The 15,492-nt window shown below is 35.9% G+C and overlaps 2 protein-coding genes across 2 annotated transcripts; one reads left to right on the top strand and one right to left on the bottom strand.

The window, feature by feature from the left end:
* Positions 1 to 1,002: 1,002 nt before the first annotated feature.
* Positions 1,003 to 6,620, top strand: LOC133872250 (squamosa promoter-binding-like protein 9). The gene is made up of 3 exons (XM_062309719.1): positions 1,003 to 1,665; positions 5,469 to 5,608; positions 5,764 to 6,620. Exons 1-3 carry the CDS (start codon positions 1,289 to 1,291, stop codon positions 6,384 to 6,386), a joined length of 1,140 nt encoding a protein of 379 aa, XP_062165703.1. The 5' UTR covers positions 1,003 to 1,288; the 3' UTR covers positions 6,387 to 6,620.
* Positions 6,621 to 9,544: 2,924 nt separating this feature from the next.
* On the bottom strand, positions 9,545 to 13,153 carry LOC133872351 (uncharacterized). Its single transcript, XM_062309840.1, has 4 exons — positions 12,942 to 13,153; positions 10,909 to 11,442; positions 10,140 to 10,205; positions 9,545 to 9,981 (listed from the first exon to the last, which is right to left on the bottom strand). Exons 1-4 carry the CDS (start codon positions 13,074 to 13,076, stop codon positions 9,922 to 9,924), a joined length of 795 nt encoding a protein of 264 aa, XP_062165824.1. The 5' UTR covers positions 13,077 to 13,153; the 3' UTR covers positions 9,545 to 9,921.
* Between the last annotated feature and the right edge of the window lie 2,339 nt (positions 13,154 to 15,492).

Raw genomic sequence — 15,492 nt, 5'->3', positions numbered from 1 at the left:
GGAGAGAGAGGTCCTAGAGAGATAAAGGTGATTCCCGGTGAGGCTTCATCCTTAAGAAGGTAACCTCTAAACCTCAAACCCATTTTGATGTAGTGTTAACATGATTTTAATACACTGACCTTGTTGTTTATCATACATTTTTTGAGTTTTAAAAACATCTTAGCATGCTATATTAAGGGTTTATGGTAAATCATGCATGTATTAGCAATATTTTCAGAAAGGGATAAACTTACTCGTACTTTCCGTATTATTATACACCATTAATGCTTGATAGAAATTTAGAAGACGATTAAAAATTAAATAAATTTGAAACAAACACTCAAAGTTAAGTACATTTAATAAGTCATAAAAACTCAATAGTTAAGTAAAGTTTCTCTTATAATTTTTAAATTATAATTCGAATCTCACCAAAACCCCAACTATAAGGGAATAAAACATAATTTCTTTTTCCTTTTCTTTGTGAGGGACACTACTCAAGTAGGAGATCCACCTTCCAACTTTAATCAACTAACTAGCAACTATTTGGGAAGGTTTTATTTTTCATTAATTCTAATAAAGTAAAGGCAACATTGGAACCCAACTTTGATTAGTAATACAGTTGAAAACTTTTAGTAAAAAGATTGGTGGAGACATTGACCAGGGTGCATTTTACAAAAGTATCCAATTTTAACATGCTTACTAATCAAGAAAGAAGGGGCTTTATTAGACCTTCACTTCAAGTATAATCCTAATTACAATGGCGTGCCCCATACATTTTTAAGCTTGTGAGCGCCCATTTCCAGAGACACAGAAAAGGCTTCAAATACAGTCCATACACTAGACTACGAGAGAGAGAGAGAGAGAGAGGGGCCAAGGACACAGGAAAAAGTTTTCTAAAACGACAGTTCGAGTGATGGAGAGAGCATAAAAAGCCTAAAGGAGCTTCGTAAAAAGCTCCACAAAACCCAAAGTACATCGCTCTCTCTCTCTCTCTCTCGTGCTTTTTTTTTTTTTTTTTTTTCCTTCCTCCATTATTTGGGGTTGAAGACAGTCTGAGTGTACCATACTTGATACTACACAACTACAAGCATCCTCGGCTCTTTCTGAGCTGGCATGGCCCAGTGTCAGGTCCCTGCTTTTCTGAGCTCCTCCATCACCACCACCAACTTCTACACACTCCCACTTCACCTTTAAACAAATCTCTCTCTCTCTCTCTCTCTCTAATCACTCGACGCAGCGACACAACCACCGTTAGGAACGCAGTGTTATGGACTTCAAACTAGCAATGAATGGGCTCTAGAGGGTGCGCATGGAAATGGGTTCGGGTTCTCTGGCCGAGTCAGGAGGCTCCTCTTCTTCGTCCCCGCCCATCTCGTCCTCCGAGTCACTCAACGGCTTGAAATTTGGGCGGAAAATCTACTTTGAGGATGTGGGTACCGGGGCTCCGGACAAACCGGGTGGTGGGTCCGGGTCCTCGTCATCCGTGTCCACCCCGCCGAAGAAAACGAGGGGTGGTGGTGTGGTGCAGGGGGCTCAACCGCCTCGGTGTCAGGTTGAGGGGTGTAAGTTAGATCTGAGTGATGCCAAGGCTTACTATTCCAGGCACAAAGTCTGTGGCATGCATTCGAAGTCACCTAAGGTCATTGTTGCTGGCCTTGAGCAGAGGTTTTGTCAACAGTGCAGCAGGTCAGCCAGCCCTCTGCTCTAGTTACTTTTCTTTCTCATTTCTTGGTTCCAATTATTCTTTGTTATTCTGGTTAATCTTTGGTGGTTTTTTCTTCCCCTTCCCGTTGCTTTTAGTTCTGAGATTTGGGTTAATTTGTATGTTTTTGGCTCTCGTGTTATGTTTTTTTGTATATGTAGATTGTCATTTGTAATTGAGCTGATTTCTTTTCTTTTCTTTTTGACATAATGTTGTTGGTCGGTTTTGTTTGTTACGTTCTTTTGTGCTTGGAGGTTCTCGTTTGTTCTTCAGTTTTTCGTGCGATGGAGTTTTGGATTTATTAGGTTTTGGTTATCTTGTTGAGTGCGTCTTTTTATTAAATTGGGGGTTGATGTGGGTGCTTGTTATTGGGTTTGGTTGTTTTTATTGTTTTGTGCTTGGATATTAAAATTGGGGGTTCTAAACAGTTTCAATGCATTTTGGTACTCGATTCATGGTGACATAATGCTTTGGCATTTACTGCTTGTTCTCTGTTTGCAATTTGTTCTTGTTTCTGAATGCAGTATTGTTGTTGGGGCTGCGGGATATTGGGTTTGTTTGTAGATAGGTTTTGGACTTACGGCTGTCTCTTTCCTTGTTTCAACGTTTGGCTTTGGGTAATTTTTGTTGATAGAAGTTGACTTCTTTAGCCTGTTATTTTGGATGTTCTGAATTTGAGGTCAATTTTGTTGTTATGAGGAGAGTTTCTTGTACAAATTTGTCTGGAGTGTTAGTACATAGGAAAGAAATCCAATCTGAAAATCCAGCTATACTTGCTTACAGATAGTCGGATTTCTTCCTTCTGTTATTGCTGCTATTTTTTGGCCCCTCTACTGTATCTGTACAAATAGGCTATGGGGGTCTTTGGCTTACTTTGTCTATCATATAACTTCGTGCATGGCGTAAGTAGTCTTCTTCGCACACAGACACACTAGGACAGCCCACCATAAGAATATAACTCTACTTTTAAAACGGGTACCAGTTCAATATAATTTTCTTTGATGCCAGCATCATGACCTGTGTAGCTATCATTCTTTACCAAAAGGTCTAAGCCTCCAGAACCAAATTTGAAGCATGGGTTACACATTTAAGAGCCACATAGCTAGTCATTTTATATGTTAAGAGGTGATATAGCTGTGGATGAGTTAAAAAACTTAAAATTAGGGATTATTATGTTAAAGTTCATTATTATGTCAAAATGGAGTAGTGACACCTTCAATTTAAAATGAAAAGCAGCTTGTTTCATCTCTTATAATAGTTTGACCAAATTTTGAGAATTGCTTCAGTCAAAAAATCAGGAGTATGGTGGGTCATCCTAGAGTTCTAAGGAGACAGGGAGCTGATTCTGGTGGATAGTGTAAACTTTGAGGTCACTTCAAATGGGATAGAGATTGATTTGCAAGAATCATCCAAGGAAGTTGGATACTCACAGGATCTGCTCATTTCTGAAATCATTTTTATTTTTTAAATTTTTGAATGCATTCCAACTTTACCATCATGTATTGAGTGACTGTAATTTCAGTTCTTTTTTGTTTTTCCTGTATAGTACTTTCTGGAAGATCTAGGATTACCCTGACAGACTAGTGCCCATATAATTAAAAGAACTGAGTGAGCTAGCAATATCTGTGCTTCAGGTGTTTCTATCGAAATATAAGGTCCGGGCAAGGGCTTGTATCCTACGAACTTTGTGCTGATGCACTGTAGGTGGTGCCACTAGGTGGGGTGCACATGTGAAAAGTAGTGAATCACATACCTGTTTATCACCAACTTTAGGAATCCGTGAATTTCTTATATGATGAAGAATGTTTCCTGTAGAATGCCCTAATTAATCCAGGGACATATGTTAGATATGACTGACTAATATGCCATGATATGATATCTTTCATCTCTTAAGGTTCAATTTTATGGTTTTTATTCCCTTTTTTTGTGGGTACCTTATCTTATTTGAATTTTTGACCTCTTCATACAAGGGTGTTGGGGATGTATGCCAAATACCGAGCTAGCGTTCAACTGATGTAGCAGAAGCGAAACAATTAAAGATTAAGATCAAAACTCAAAGTTGAGAGGAGTAAAACTCAAAATATTATTCAGAATGTTGTCTTCCTGTCTTTTACAGGCCCCAATATATACAAAATGCTAAAACTCACAAAAGGAAAAAAATTTATGAAAATTGGCAAACATGGAAACTACTAATAGTCAATCCTAGAATCAAGACAGAATTTAAAGTGTCCGAGAGTTGGCTAAAATCCTTGGGTCCATTTGTTAACCCCTTCTTGGGGTGTTTTTGTGGTCAACTTTAAAATGGAGCTTTTTTAGTGTTTTCTTTAGCCCTAGTGACCTTTTTTTTCCTCCATATGTGCCGCTAGGCTTGTCAGCTTATTATGTCGTCATTCCCTAACCACACCCCCCCCCCCCTCGCCGCAAAAAAGGCAAATACTATTTGGACTCATCAATTTCTCTCCTCTCCTCTTTCACTCTATGCTCATTCGATAATACCAAACACCTTCCGGTTTCTCCCCCTTCTTACATGCTCGATCTCTCACTCTCTCATTATAGAAGTTCCTCGTAAACCCAAGAGGTTGGCTCGAGTGGTTAGTCACTTGGCCCTGGTGCCTTTTAAAACATTAGGTCTAAGGTTCGATCTCCCTTGAGTGCAAACAATTCATTGGAGCCACCCCTGCGGGCGACAGCCCGAGCATTTACCCGACCCATGTGTGGTGGGGGCGCTTTGCACGGTGTCCCAGGGATCTAGTTGGGGCGAAGCGTCGAATACCCGGTTATAAAAAATAATAATAGAAAAGGAACCACCCATGCATTTTTGGAGGATTCGCCGGCTTTGATTCATCTAAATTTGATCATCCAAGCCCTCATTTTCGCACCACGCCTGTTGTGACTTCAGCTCTAGAGTTTTTTACTCTTTATTGTCCTTGTGCTGTGTTTGCTCTAGGGTTTACTCTTGATTTTCTGATGGAGAGCTGTCTCAGCCACCGCAATGGGTGAGGCTAGCCACAGCAATGGCTGGGTCTCAGGCCAGCCACCTTGGTGGAGAGCTGTCTCATCCACCACAATGGCTGAGTGAGAGCCCAGACACTGCAATCGGTGAGTCCAGCCACAACGGTGGCTGGCTGCAAAGGGAGAAGGGAATGAGGAGATCAGGAAGCGAGGAGGTGTCACCAGTGACCAATATCTGGTTCGGGGAGCTGTGGTAGACTGGACAAATGAGCTTGCACAGCGGCGGTGGCCAGTGGAGGCTGTTTTGCTCAAGCTTTTTGTGCATGATTCAGGACTCAATGAATGTGGAAGAAGCTTTTGAGGCAGGCATTTGTGTTGACTGTTGAGAGCATTAACTAGGCGATGAATGAGGAGAATTGTTCTGCAATGCGATGGGTATGGATTGCAAAAGAGCTTGGGGGAGAAGACGAGTCACTGGGACACAAATGAGGGAAAAAACGTAAAGCAAGTGAAAAAGTAAAAGTCAAGAACATTATCAAACGGTAGTGCTTTCTGTTTTGAAAACAAAAAAGCTTGGCCAAAAGGGGTTAACAACCGCATCCTACGATTTTTTGATAAGTTTACTTTTCCAATTTCAATTACCAGGTACAAGAGATGCCATGTCACTCTGGGCAAGAATTAGCCAGCTATTATCATTATTATTATCTTTCTATAAATGTTTGCCTTAATTTATTTTCGTATCAAATTTCTACTAAAGGGTTGGTTTTCTACCAAATAATAGACAATTATGCTTTATTTATCCATACTAATATCTACTGTGTTAGTCTATGGTCAGATTTCATCAGCTTCCAGAATTTGATCAAGGAAAACGAAGTTGTCGTAGGCGTCTTGCCGGTCACAATGAACGAAGGAGGAAACCGCCACCTGGATCATTATTGTCCTCACGCTATGGCCGATTCTCTTCATCTATCTTTGGTTAGACATTATCAGTAGAATATCATTTTCAAACCTTGACTTCACTTTTTACCCATGGGAAAATATATGTAGTTTACTTATATATATATAGTTTTCAGTTATGCTTTACCCAGTTTATAAATTTTGGTTCAATTGTTTGATTCTTGAATTGACAGAAAACAGCAGCAGAGGAGGGTTTCTGGTGGACTTTACTGCATACCCAAGGCTTACTGGGAGGGATGCATGGCCAACTACAAGATCTTCCGAGCATGTACCTGGAAACCAAACTACCACTGGAACGGGAAAGTTTCTTCCACATCCATGGCAAAGCAACACTGAAAATCCTCCACCTGACCTTTATCTGCAAGGGTCAGCAAGTGGGACCGGTTATCCCGGTCCCGGAATTCCTCCGGGAGAATGCTTCACAGGAGTCACTGACTCAAGCTGTGCTCTCTCTCTTCTGTCAAATCAAACATGGGGCTCCAGAAACCAAGCATCAGGTCTTGGGATGAAGAACTTGATGAATACTGAAAGGGCACCTATGGTTCAACCAACAGCTCCTCATGGTGCAGTTGTCACTGAATTTCCAAGCAGCTCATGGGTTTTGAAGGGCAATGAGGCTGGTAGCAGTTCACATGACATGCCCCCCGATCTGGGTTTGGGCCAATTTTCTCAGCCTCTTACCAGTCAGTTTTCTGGTGAGATTGGGCTGTCTCAACAAGGTAGGAGGCAATACATGGAACTTGGGCACTCCAGGGGTTATGACTCCTCCCCTCAGCAGATGCACTGGTCACTTTAAGTGTACCTCTTGTGCTCTCGTTTTTGTAGACACCTTGATGACTTGAAATAACTATTTTGAATGTTTGGCAGGTGATCATATTCCTCTTGTTGGGATAAAACCAAAACTAGCCCTTGGTCTATTTTGTTTAAAATTGTAATAACTGACAAGCAAGGTGTTGTGTTCCCCTTGCACTACCCTAACAAGCATTTTGCTACTGTTTGCTTGGAATCATGTGATTATGTTTGTTGGTAAGAGTGAATGGCTTGTTAGTGAAGTTATGATAAACGCCTGGTCCCTTCTTACTCTTCAGCTGCTGTCGTGCAGTGGAAGTGAGGGATTGCTTACCTTCTCGGAACAGCTATGTATGGACTCTTTATTCTGGTGCCATGGGGCCATGCAAGAGACAGGCACATCTCCATGTGATAAAGATTTTGGATTTTGCCGCACAAAAAATTCTTTTCAGATTCAAGATTCCCTAAAATTCACTAGGTATTCTACTGAATAGATATTTTTTTAAAAAAAAAAATTATTTTAATAATCTCAAATATTTTCAAATCAAATCATGTAGATTTATTTATTTTCTAATTACTGATTAGGTGTTTCTTTTATATATTTTCTTTGTATTTGAATTGTGCCTTTAATTTTTTTTTTAAAAAAATAAAATTCGGCTATTTACAAAAAAAATTAAGTCATGAAATTTTTGTCATATCATCATTTGTCACTTATTATTTATCATATAAATATAGTAAATGCTATTGTAGCATAATTTCAACCATATAATTGGAAAATAATGGTTAAAATTTGAAGACCACTTAGTAGAATACCATGCAACTTTTATAAAATCCAGATCCTAGAATTGATACAGCAAACCTCTTGAGAAATTCGATTGCACCACTAGTCTTTGGAGTTGACCTAAATTTTTTAAGTCGAACTCTTTTGGCTTTTCTAAATTCAGAAAAAACTCTACAAAACCTTCCAGCAGCTTCCTCTTTGGTCGCAAAGATGATCTTGTCATGTCATCTAACGAACTATGGCAGAAGACCGTGATTATGGCTTCTTTGCCATTGTCGTGGTGATGGTTGTCGTCGTTGGGATTAGGTTTTAGGCCTTCGCTTTTGATTTGTTTTCTGATCAAATTGCTTGAGAGTTTGAGGGATGTGGGCCGTTGGATGGAGTAAATGGACGGTTGGGATTGGATGTGGATAATGGATTGATGTTTTGGTTTGATTCTGGAGGTGTTGGGTAAAGAAAAAAAAGATTAAAGTTAAATTAATATTTAAATAGTACAGAGAAATATTATAGGAAAGTTAATATAGAGTGCATTTGAATAGGAATTAAAAGGTACCGTGATTCTCTAAATTAAATTGAAATTTAGAAAATTAATGTGAGGATTTGTAGGAAATTGTTGTGGTTTGAATGAGCTGGAGACATGGGAGGCGTATGAGGTGTAAATGCAAACCCTGTGGAGAGGACAAAATTCTATGGAATTAGGCCTATTTCAATCCTAAGATTCCTGACTCACGTAACCATCTATCATGATCCCCAACAATTTTTAAAAAAAATTATAAATTTATAAGTTATATAATTTATGCCATTTTTAGGAATTGAAATGTTTAAAAAATGTCACTTATGAAAATGGTGGCATGTTATCGAGACAGTAAAAAATAATTTTCCTCTTAAAAACTTTCTTTTCATTTTTGCATAGACTCTTCTTCATAAAATAAAATTTAAAAAAGAAATAAAAAACTTTTTTTGCTCAAAATTTTTACAACATAAAAAACAAGAACTTGATGAAAATATACTCAATTCTCAACTGTAACATGTCACCTTTTTAATATGTGATATTTTTCAAGCGTTTCGATGCTTAAAAGCGGTCATTTAATTTGAAAATCTATAGTTTATTTGAAATTATAGAGGATCACCACAACAACATTCCTTCAACTCTATCTTGACTTCCCTTACTAAAACCTAATCAATAGCCCTCAGGAGTGTAAACGAGCTGAGCCACTCACGAGATTACTCGGGATCGGCTCGATTTAAACTCGACTCGTGCTCGAATCGATTATTAAATGAGTCGTTCGTGAATACAAAAATAGGATCGATTATTAAACGATACAAAATCATATAAACTCGGCTCGACTCAGTTAAAGGTTATGAACCCGCTCGTATAAGGATCGATTCACTTATTAAGGCTCGACTCATGTGTGTGTGTGTGTGTGTGTATATATATATATAGAGAGAGAAATGATCAGAGTAATATGTATATATATATATATATATAGGTTATTTGGTTAGATTAATATTTTATATTTTAGATTAAAGAAAACAAAACAAAAAAAGTAATAAAATATTACCAGCCACATCAATTTGTTGTGGGGCTGTTGTGAGAAATGAGTGTAGGGATCATTTCTCATATATATATAACTTATTTTTATAATATAATATATTAATAAACAATATATTAATGTAAACATAAATTAATAACAAATAACAGTGGTCACTGGTCAGTATATATTAATTAGTTATAATTTATTGGTTATATGTATAAAAAATAGTAAAATGAATAATATCAATACTTAATTGTTAGTCATATGATATAATGACAATCCAAATACTTAATCATATTATTCATATAATATAATAGGATTATATGACTATATGATCATATAATAATATAATATTGTGTCATATGACATGTAATCATTTTATTATATGTTATAAGTATTATCATTAAATATTTAACAATCATTACATCATTTATTTATTTATTTCTTATTATGAGTTATATAGTTTATTTAATCTAAAATATAAATATATATTGTTTATATATTATATAATGTAATATTAATTTTTAAATGAGCTCACCTCTTTTTTTTGTATGTTAAATAAACTATATAACTTACAATAAATTCAATCGAACCAAACTTAAATTTTAGAGCTCATTTAGCCGACTTGAGCTTAATTGTTACTGCTCAAGGTCGGCTCGCTCGAACTCGGCACCGGCTCACTCTAGCTAAGCTCATTTACACTCAGCCCTTCTCGGCCATTTTTTTTTTTTTTTTTTTTTTTTTTTTTCCATTTTTCAGTGAACGGAAAGATTGATATTCAAATTATATACGATGAGGACATTGATGCATTACAAAATAGAGTAGAGAAAGGGGGGAAAATCAGTCATATGGCATAGAAAATGCTGACCAACAAGAATTTTTTTTTTCAATTTCCGCAACATCAAGCGGGCTGCCAAATTTCTATACAGAATTCTCTTATACGTAAGCGCCTGAGATCCTAGAATACACGATCAACAGTTCATCCATGAGGGAATTCAGGAAAATTCTCTAATTCTTGTACGTATGGTTCTCCATCCTTTACATGGGAGAATAGTTGAATAAATTTTTACATGGTATGCAGATTTAATCTTGAAGACAACCCTGGATCAAATTGCTTCTTCCAAGTCTTTTCCACTCATCTCATCACGTCATAAGAGAGATCCTCTTGCAAGAGTGGGAGTTTTACACCCAATCCTCCATTGGAAAGCAAACTAGGAACTCTTAGTTCAGTGGTCGTCTTCATCAGTTCCAGGGCAGTTGGCCAACAGTGCCTCCATTGATTCATACTGAAAAAAAAATGGGATTTAATTTTTTTTCAGTTGAAATTTTAGATCCTTATCCAAAAAAAAAATTAGTAATTTTAGTTATCAATTTCAACTTGAGAATTTCATAGTAAAATCTTCAGCGTTGCCAATGTACTGAAAAATAATTATACCCAACTTACCCGGCATCCACAGAAGAGACAGTAATTATATTCATCTCTCAGTTTCAGCAATATATCCTGCAAATCCTGCCATATAGTAGAAAGTGATTATTACCCACTAGATTTAGTAAGGGAAACATGTAATGAGCTCAAAATCAAGTTAAAACAAATTGACCACATCAATTTCAACTCCTAATAAGAAAAAAGTTTTCAAAGAAAATCAATGATAAGTTAGCAGCACCCCAATTGGCTATCAGTTCAAATATATATTTCCTTCTTAACCAATGCAATGTGCATTTTCGTTTTAACCACTGCGAAGTACAAGTTAAAGAAAACTACTTTTTTTTTTTTTAAACTGCCAACTCATCACAACATCTCAAAGAAAACCATTGAAGAAAAGCCACAGCTTTCCAAACCAGAATACATGTTAATCACTAAGCCCACTGATAAAAAAAAAAAAACAGGTACAATTTATCAACATTTGGATTGCACGCCAATTTCAAAGATATGCCAATCTTCCATGTATACGAGTCAGAACTAGAACTGCATAAAAACATGATGCCAATTCCAATTATATCATGTCAGCCGCTGAAATGCATCCAACTCCTAAAACCAAATTCTGTTATAAGCTAGTAAAGAAAATTCTCCACTAGTACCCAATTTTTATTTTTTATTTTTTTATTTATTTATTTTTTTTTTGATAAGTCCACTAGTACCCAAATTTTATGCACCAAAAGCCATACTAGCTGAATCAGAGCTTCTAAACAAACATAGATTGAAAGTAACATACCTCTTCTGTTACCTCCTCCTCTTCATCTTCCTCCTGTTCACCCTCCTCATCCTCATTCTTCTCAGGCTCCACAACTTCTTTATTCTCCAGTTGATCAAGAGCAGCCTTTGCTTTTTTGAAATTAACTACAACTTTACGACTCTGCCACTGTGACTTCTGCCTATATCCAAACTCCACCATCAAATCCTCTATCTTTCTCCTCTTCTTCTCAGCCATGATCTCCTCCTCTTTTATTTTCTCCTTGTGGGGGTCCTCTAGGCCAATACCAGCTCGTGATCGTCGAATCTCAATCCCCACTGGTTCAGCCCTGCCTAAACCCTCCTTGCCTAGGGCTGAACCAGGAGTGTAGCCCATTTGCTTCAGAAGTTTGAATCCGATATTGGATTGTGGGATTGGAGCCTCCACTTTTGCTAAGGTTTGCTCATCCTCCTCTTGTTGCTTTCGTTCTCTCTCAAGTTTACGCCGTTCCTGCCAGCTTATGGTTTTGGGCTGCTTCTTGGAGGGGAGAAAACTTGGGGATTTGTTGTTGGAGATCTGCAGAAAACAAAGGAAAATATCAGTTTTCTATGGTGTCCAAGAAATGGGAAAAAAATAAAGAAAAACGCGAGTCATAACCTTACATTTTCTATATTCTGATCTGCAAAAGAATATTTAACTCAATGAAGATTAATCTTCATTTTCATTAAACCAAGTGACTAAAAAAAAAATAAGGGGTAAGAACTCTGATTTCCGTCCATTTTCCTCAGTTTCTAAGGCAACTATGCAGGGAGATAGGTCGCTTCTACTTTCTTTTGAGTCAATCTTGTTCTCGGAAATCCAGAGCTTTGTTCCTTGTCGTAGGATGGAGCTGCTGAGGACTGAGGTTTAGGTTTTAATACATATTTGAAAAAAAAAAAAAAGATTAAAATCATGCCCCATTTGGTCACTGAATAACCGGAAAAGAAAGAAATAGATACAGAAGGTAATGACCCTAATTTCCCAATTGGTTGTTGAGGAAAATAAAGAAACCAACTTTAAATTTCATGTAGGATGTACCATAATGTTCATTCATTGAACAGTAAAAAACTACCTAAGTGAAGCCAAATAGTTGTACAAAGCTCAGTCCAATGGAAATATTTGGGAGTGCTATTTGGCAGGCCAAAACTGTTGTTTGGTTTAAAATCACAGAAAGTGTATTGTTTAAGGGTGCATTTTAAAAAAATTGCGGTTTCAAAATGTAAAAAAAATTGCGTTTTCAAATCATAGGCAAAATGGTACGTTTTTAAAAACATACTATTTTAAAAGCTAAATTGCAATTTAAAGACCAAACCTAGATTTTACCAAATGGTTAACTGAATTTTTTTTAAATTGCTTTAATCGAAGAAACAGCAAACCCAAACAGTCCCTTTGTCCACTAGGTATTAAACGATTATTCAGCTCACTTGAGCTGAGATTCATGATTTCTAAAATATGTAATAACCCAGATTTATTTTCTTTCCTTTTGCCTCAATTCTCGTGTCCTAGCACTATGCTTGGTTGCCGAGAAAGTGTAGGAAAGATAAAAATCATAGCTTTTAATACTCTCTCCTCGTTGATTAAAAGAGAAAATAAAATATAGTTTATAAGCATAGCTGTACACAATCAATTAGCTCGTAATTTTGGAAACCAATACTTACCATATCTCCTTCCAAAAAATACAACCTCAAACATTTACTCTTCTTTTCCTTTTCCCAGTTTTCTCGGAGACAAAACAGATTACAGCACTGGCTTCCATCAAAAGGAAAGAAAAATTCCCAGATTTTCCTAGGGTTTTGTTCTGGAAATATTTCACAAAATATTGGCCAACTACGCGCTGTTTGGGTGCTTATAAACTGTAATAATAGTAACGAAAAAAAAGAAAGAAAGTTGTATTTCTTAGTCACCAGTAAAGAACTTCTAGAACCCTAGCCTAATTCGGCATTTCTTGCTCTAAAGCGTTCTTCTTCTTTCTTTTTTTTTTGGTGGGGGGGGGGGGGGGGGGGGGGGGGGGGGAATCAAACAGGTATAAAACTGACCTTTTTGGATAAAGGATTTGGAGGGTTAGCGTTTTCTAGAGGAACGAACCGAGAGAGATCCCCCATGTAGTCTTCTTCTGCAGCCGCTCCACTGGTTGCTTCGTCCTGGGCTGATTCAGCCATGGTTGAGAGCATCACGTGAGAGAGAGAGAGAGGGAGAGAGAGAGAGCCGGAGAGAATTAGCAGAAACAGGGTTTCGAGGGCTCAGTGACAAGATGGGCCAAATTGGGCTTAACAAAGCCGTGGCAATCCAATAAGTGGGCTTGAGAAAGAAATGCTTATTAATGCTACTTTGATTCTGATTGGATTTGCAATTTAAAGTTAATGGTTTAAAAATCTACAATTTAAAAAAGTAATTTTTAAAAATACGATATTTAATAAAATTGTAGTTTGACTTTTAAAATTATACACTTTAAAAAAAAACACTTCATTGCATGTGATTTGAAAATACTAATTTTATGCATTTTCAAATTGCAATTCCAAAATGATTTATTTCTGGGAATTGGTTTAAAATCGTACTTTTTGAATAATCACTTGTTAAAAGAAAAAAAAAAAAAAATCAATAGCTGTTTTTCAATGCCAAGTCGTAAAAGTTACTAAATAACATTACTCACTTTATAATAGAGTAGTATTGCATACCACATTTTTATCTTACAACTATCATATAATAATGATGTGGCGGTCTCAACCAACCCTTTAATTAATTATTGTTAAAAATAAAATAAAATCTAAAGATTTATTGGAATTGCCATGCCAGTATTATGTGATAGTCGTGGGATAAAAATGTAATATGCAGCGTTATTTAAGGTTCTTTAGCCCAACTTAATGAGACAATGAGAGGAAAAAGCCCAATCCACTTTAATTATAAAATTTTATCTATTTCACTTGAAATTGAAATAATATATTTTATAGTTTAAATTAGATTATATAGATCTAATAGTATATATATTGCCACGTGACCATGTTATTTAAACTTTTTGAATGACATGACACTAAATATACCGTTAAATGCAACAAAATAAATTTTATATCTTTAAATAAATCCTCTCTATTTATATATTCTTTTGTTCTTAAGTTATTGTATCATGTACATAGAGTAATGCTAGGAACTACTTTTTATCCTCTTAAAGTTGATGTGGCTTTTAAAATCACTTTTAGATTTGTGATATATCACTATTAGATTTAAGATAGATCACTAATAGATCATCATTGGATTTGAGGCATTGACATTTTTTAGTAGTTTATGGGGGACATTGACATAATTGGTAGTTTTAAGAGATATTGACAATTAAATGGTAATTTGAACAGAGTATGTATACTTTTCCCTAATTTTTATAAGATACCTAAAAGTAAATTTAATATTTTTATTAAATTCTTAATCGTTTCCAAACGTGAATTTAGTTACATTCTTGAAAGTTTAGATTCTCATTCATGAAAATATGAATGCGAGGAAAATATTGAATTTTCATAAGCAAATGTGACAAAAAAATGAACAAGAATATTCTCAATTTCAAATGAAATTAAAGATTTAAAATTTGTACATATAACAATATATATAATTTTATATAATTTTTTTTTTTAAAAAAATATGTAAATATTAACTTCATATATATTATTAAATACACAAGCTTTAAATTATAACTATAAAATAAATTCTATGTGTTTCAAATGAAACGGAGAATATGCTTCCAAAAGTTTTTTCATGATCTTAATTAATTAATTTATTTTAAGTAATCTTAATTAATTAATTTTATTTTATTTTTTATTTTTATAGATTTAACTTTTAAGTAATCTTAATTGATATTTGAAATGGGCGCGAAAGCATGGGATTTCGCTACTAAATGACCCTCAAGTCCCCCTCCCCCAAAAAAAAGAAAAGAAAAGGGGCGACGACGACTAACTGAATTTGCCGACGTGGAGGCCAGCTCAGCAGAGATTCACCGTCATCACCACCGCCTTCGAATCAGTCCCTCTGTAGAAAAGAGAAAAAAAACCCCACAGGGCCACAGCAAACATTCCAAGCCCCCTCTCTCTCTCTCGCTCTGAAACACAGAGAATTAGCTTCCTCAGAAGTACATCCAAACCCTACTCTTTTATTTTTTCATTTTTTTTTGTGAACATGAATTTCTATATCAGTTTTCTTGCGAAGCACATCAAAGTAAAAGGTCGAAGATAGTTTCAGTTTCCTTTGATTTGGAGGGTGGAAGATAATCTCATTTTCCGACTTTTTATTACGTTCTTTATCTTTAGTTTCCTTAATTTCTCTTGAAAAATGCGTTCTTGGTTGTGTTTAGTCAATGTGTACGGAGTGGTTCTTGATCAGTACTCTGTGCTCCGTTTGGACTCACAGAATTGATTTTCTAGAAAAAGAAACAAAAATTAAGCAAACTATACATGTGAATCACAGTTCTTTCTGCCATTTTTCTCGGAAACCAAACAACGGCACTTGTTACGTATTTTTCTTTTTAAATTTACTGTTTATGTAACAACTGTCTCTATGTTTTTCAGGAAAGCACAGAGATTACCTGACTAGTCTGATTCTCCTGACAAA

The sequence above is a fragment of the Alnus glutinosa genome, chromosome 7 (genome assembly GCF_958979055.1).
Source record: "Alnus glutinosa chromosome 7, dhAlnGlut1.1, whole genome shotgun sequence".
Taxonomy (NCBI): Eukaryota; Viridiplantae; Streptophyta; class Magnoliopsida; order Fagales; family Betulaceae; genus Alnus; species Alnus glutinosa.
This window is presented reverse-complemented; position numbering and strand designations above follow the sequence as displayed.

What these genes read in the sequence shown, in the direction of transcription:
- LOC133872351 (XM_062309840.1), bottom strand. Translation starts at nt 13,076, where the DNA reads ATGCTCTCAACCATGGCTGAATCAGCCCAGGACGAAGCAACCAGTGGA. An exon ending in CAAATCCTTTATCCAAAAAG is followed by an intron (nt 11,443 to 12,941) that starts GTCAGTTTTATA and finishes TGTTTTCTGCAG; the next exon opens with ATCTCCAACAACAAATCCCC. An exon ending in AGGAGGAGGTAACAGAAGAG is followed by an intron (nt 10,206 to 10,908) that starts GTATGTTACTTT and finishes ACTATATGGCAG; the next exon opens with GATTTGCAGGATATATTGCT.
- LOC133872250 (XM_062309719.1), top strand. Translation starts at nt 1,289, where the DNA reads ATGGAAATGGGTTCGGGTTCTCTGGCCGAGTCAGGAGGCTCCTCTTCT. An exon ending in TTTTGTCAACAGTGCAGCAG is followed by an intron (nt 1,666 to 5,468) that starts GTCAGCCAGCCC and finishes GTCTATGGTCAG; the next exon opens with ATTTCATCAGCTTCCAGAAT. An exon ending in ATTCTCTTCATCTATCTTTG is followed by an intron (nt 5,609 to 5,763) that starts GTTAGACATTAT and finishes TTGAATTGACAG; the next exon opens with AAAACAGCAGCAGAGGAGGG.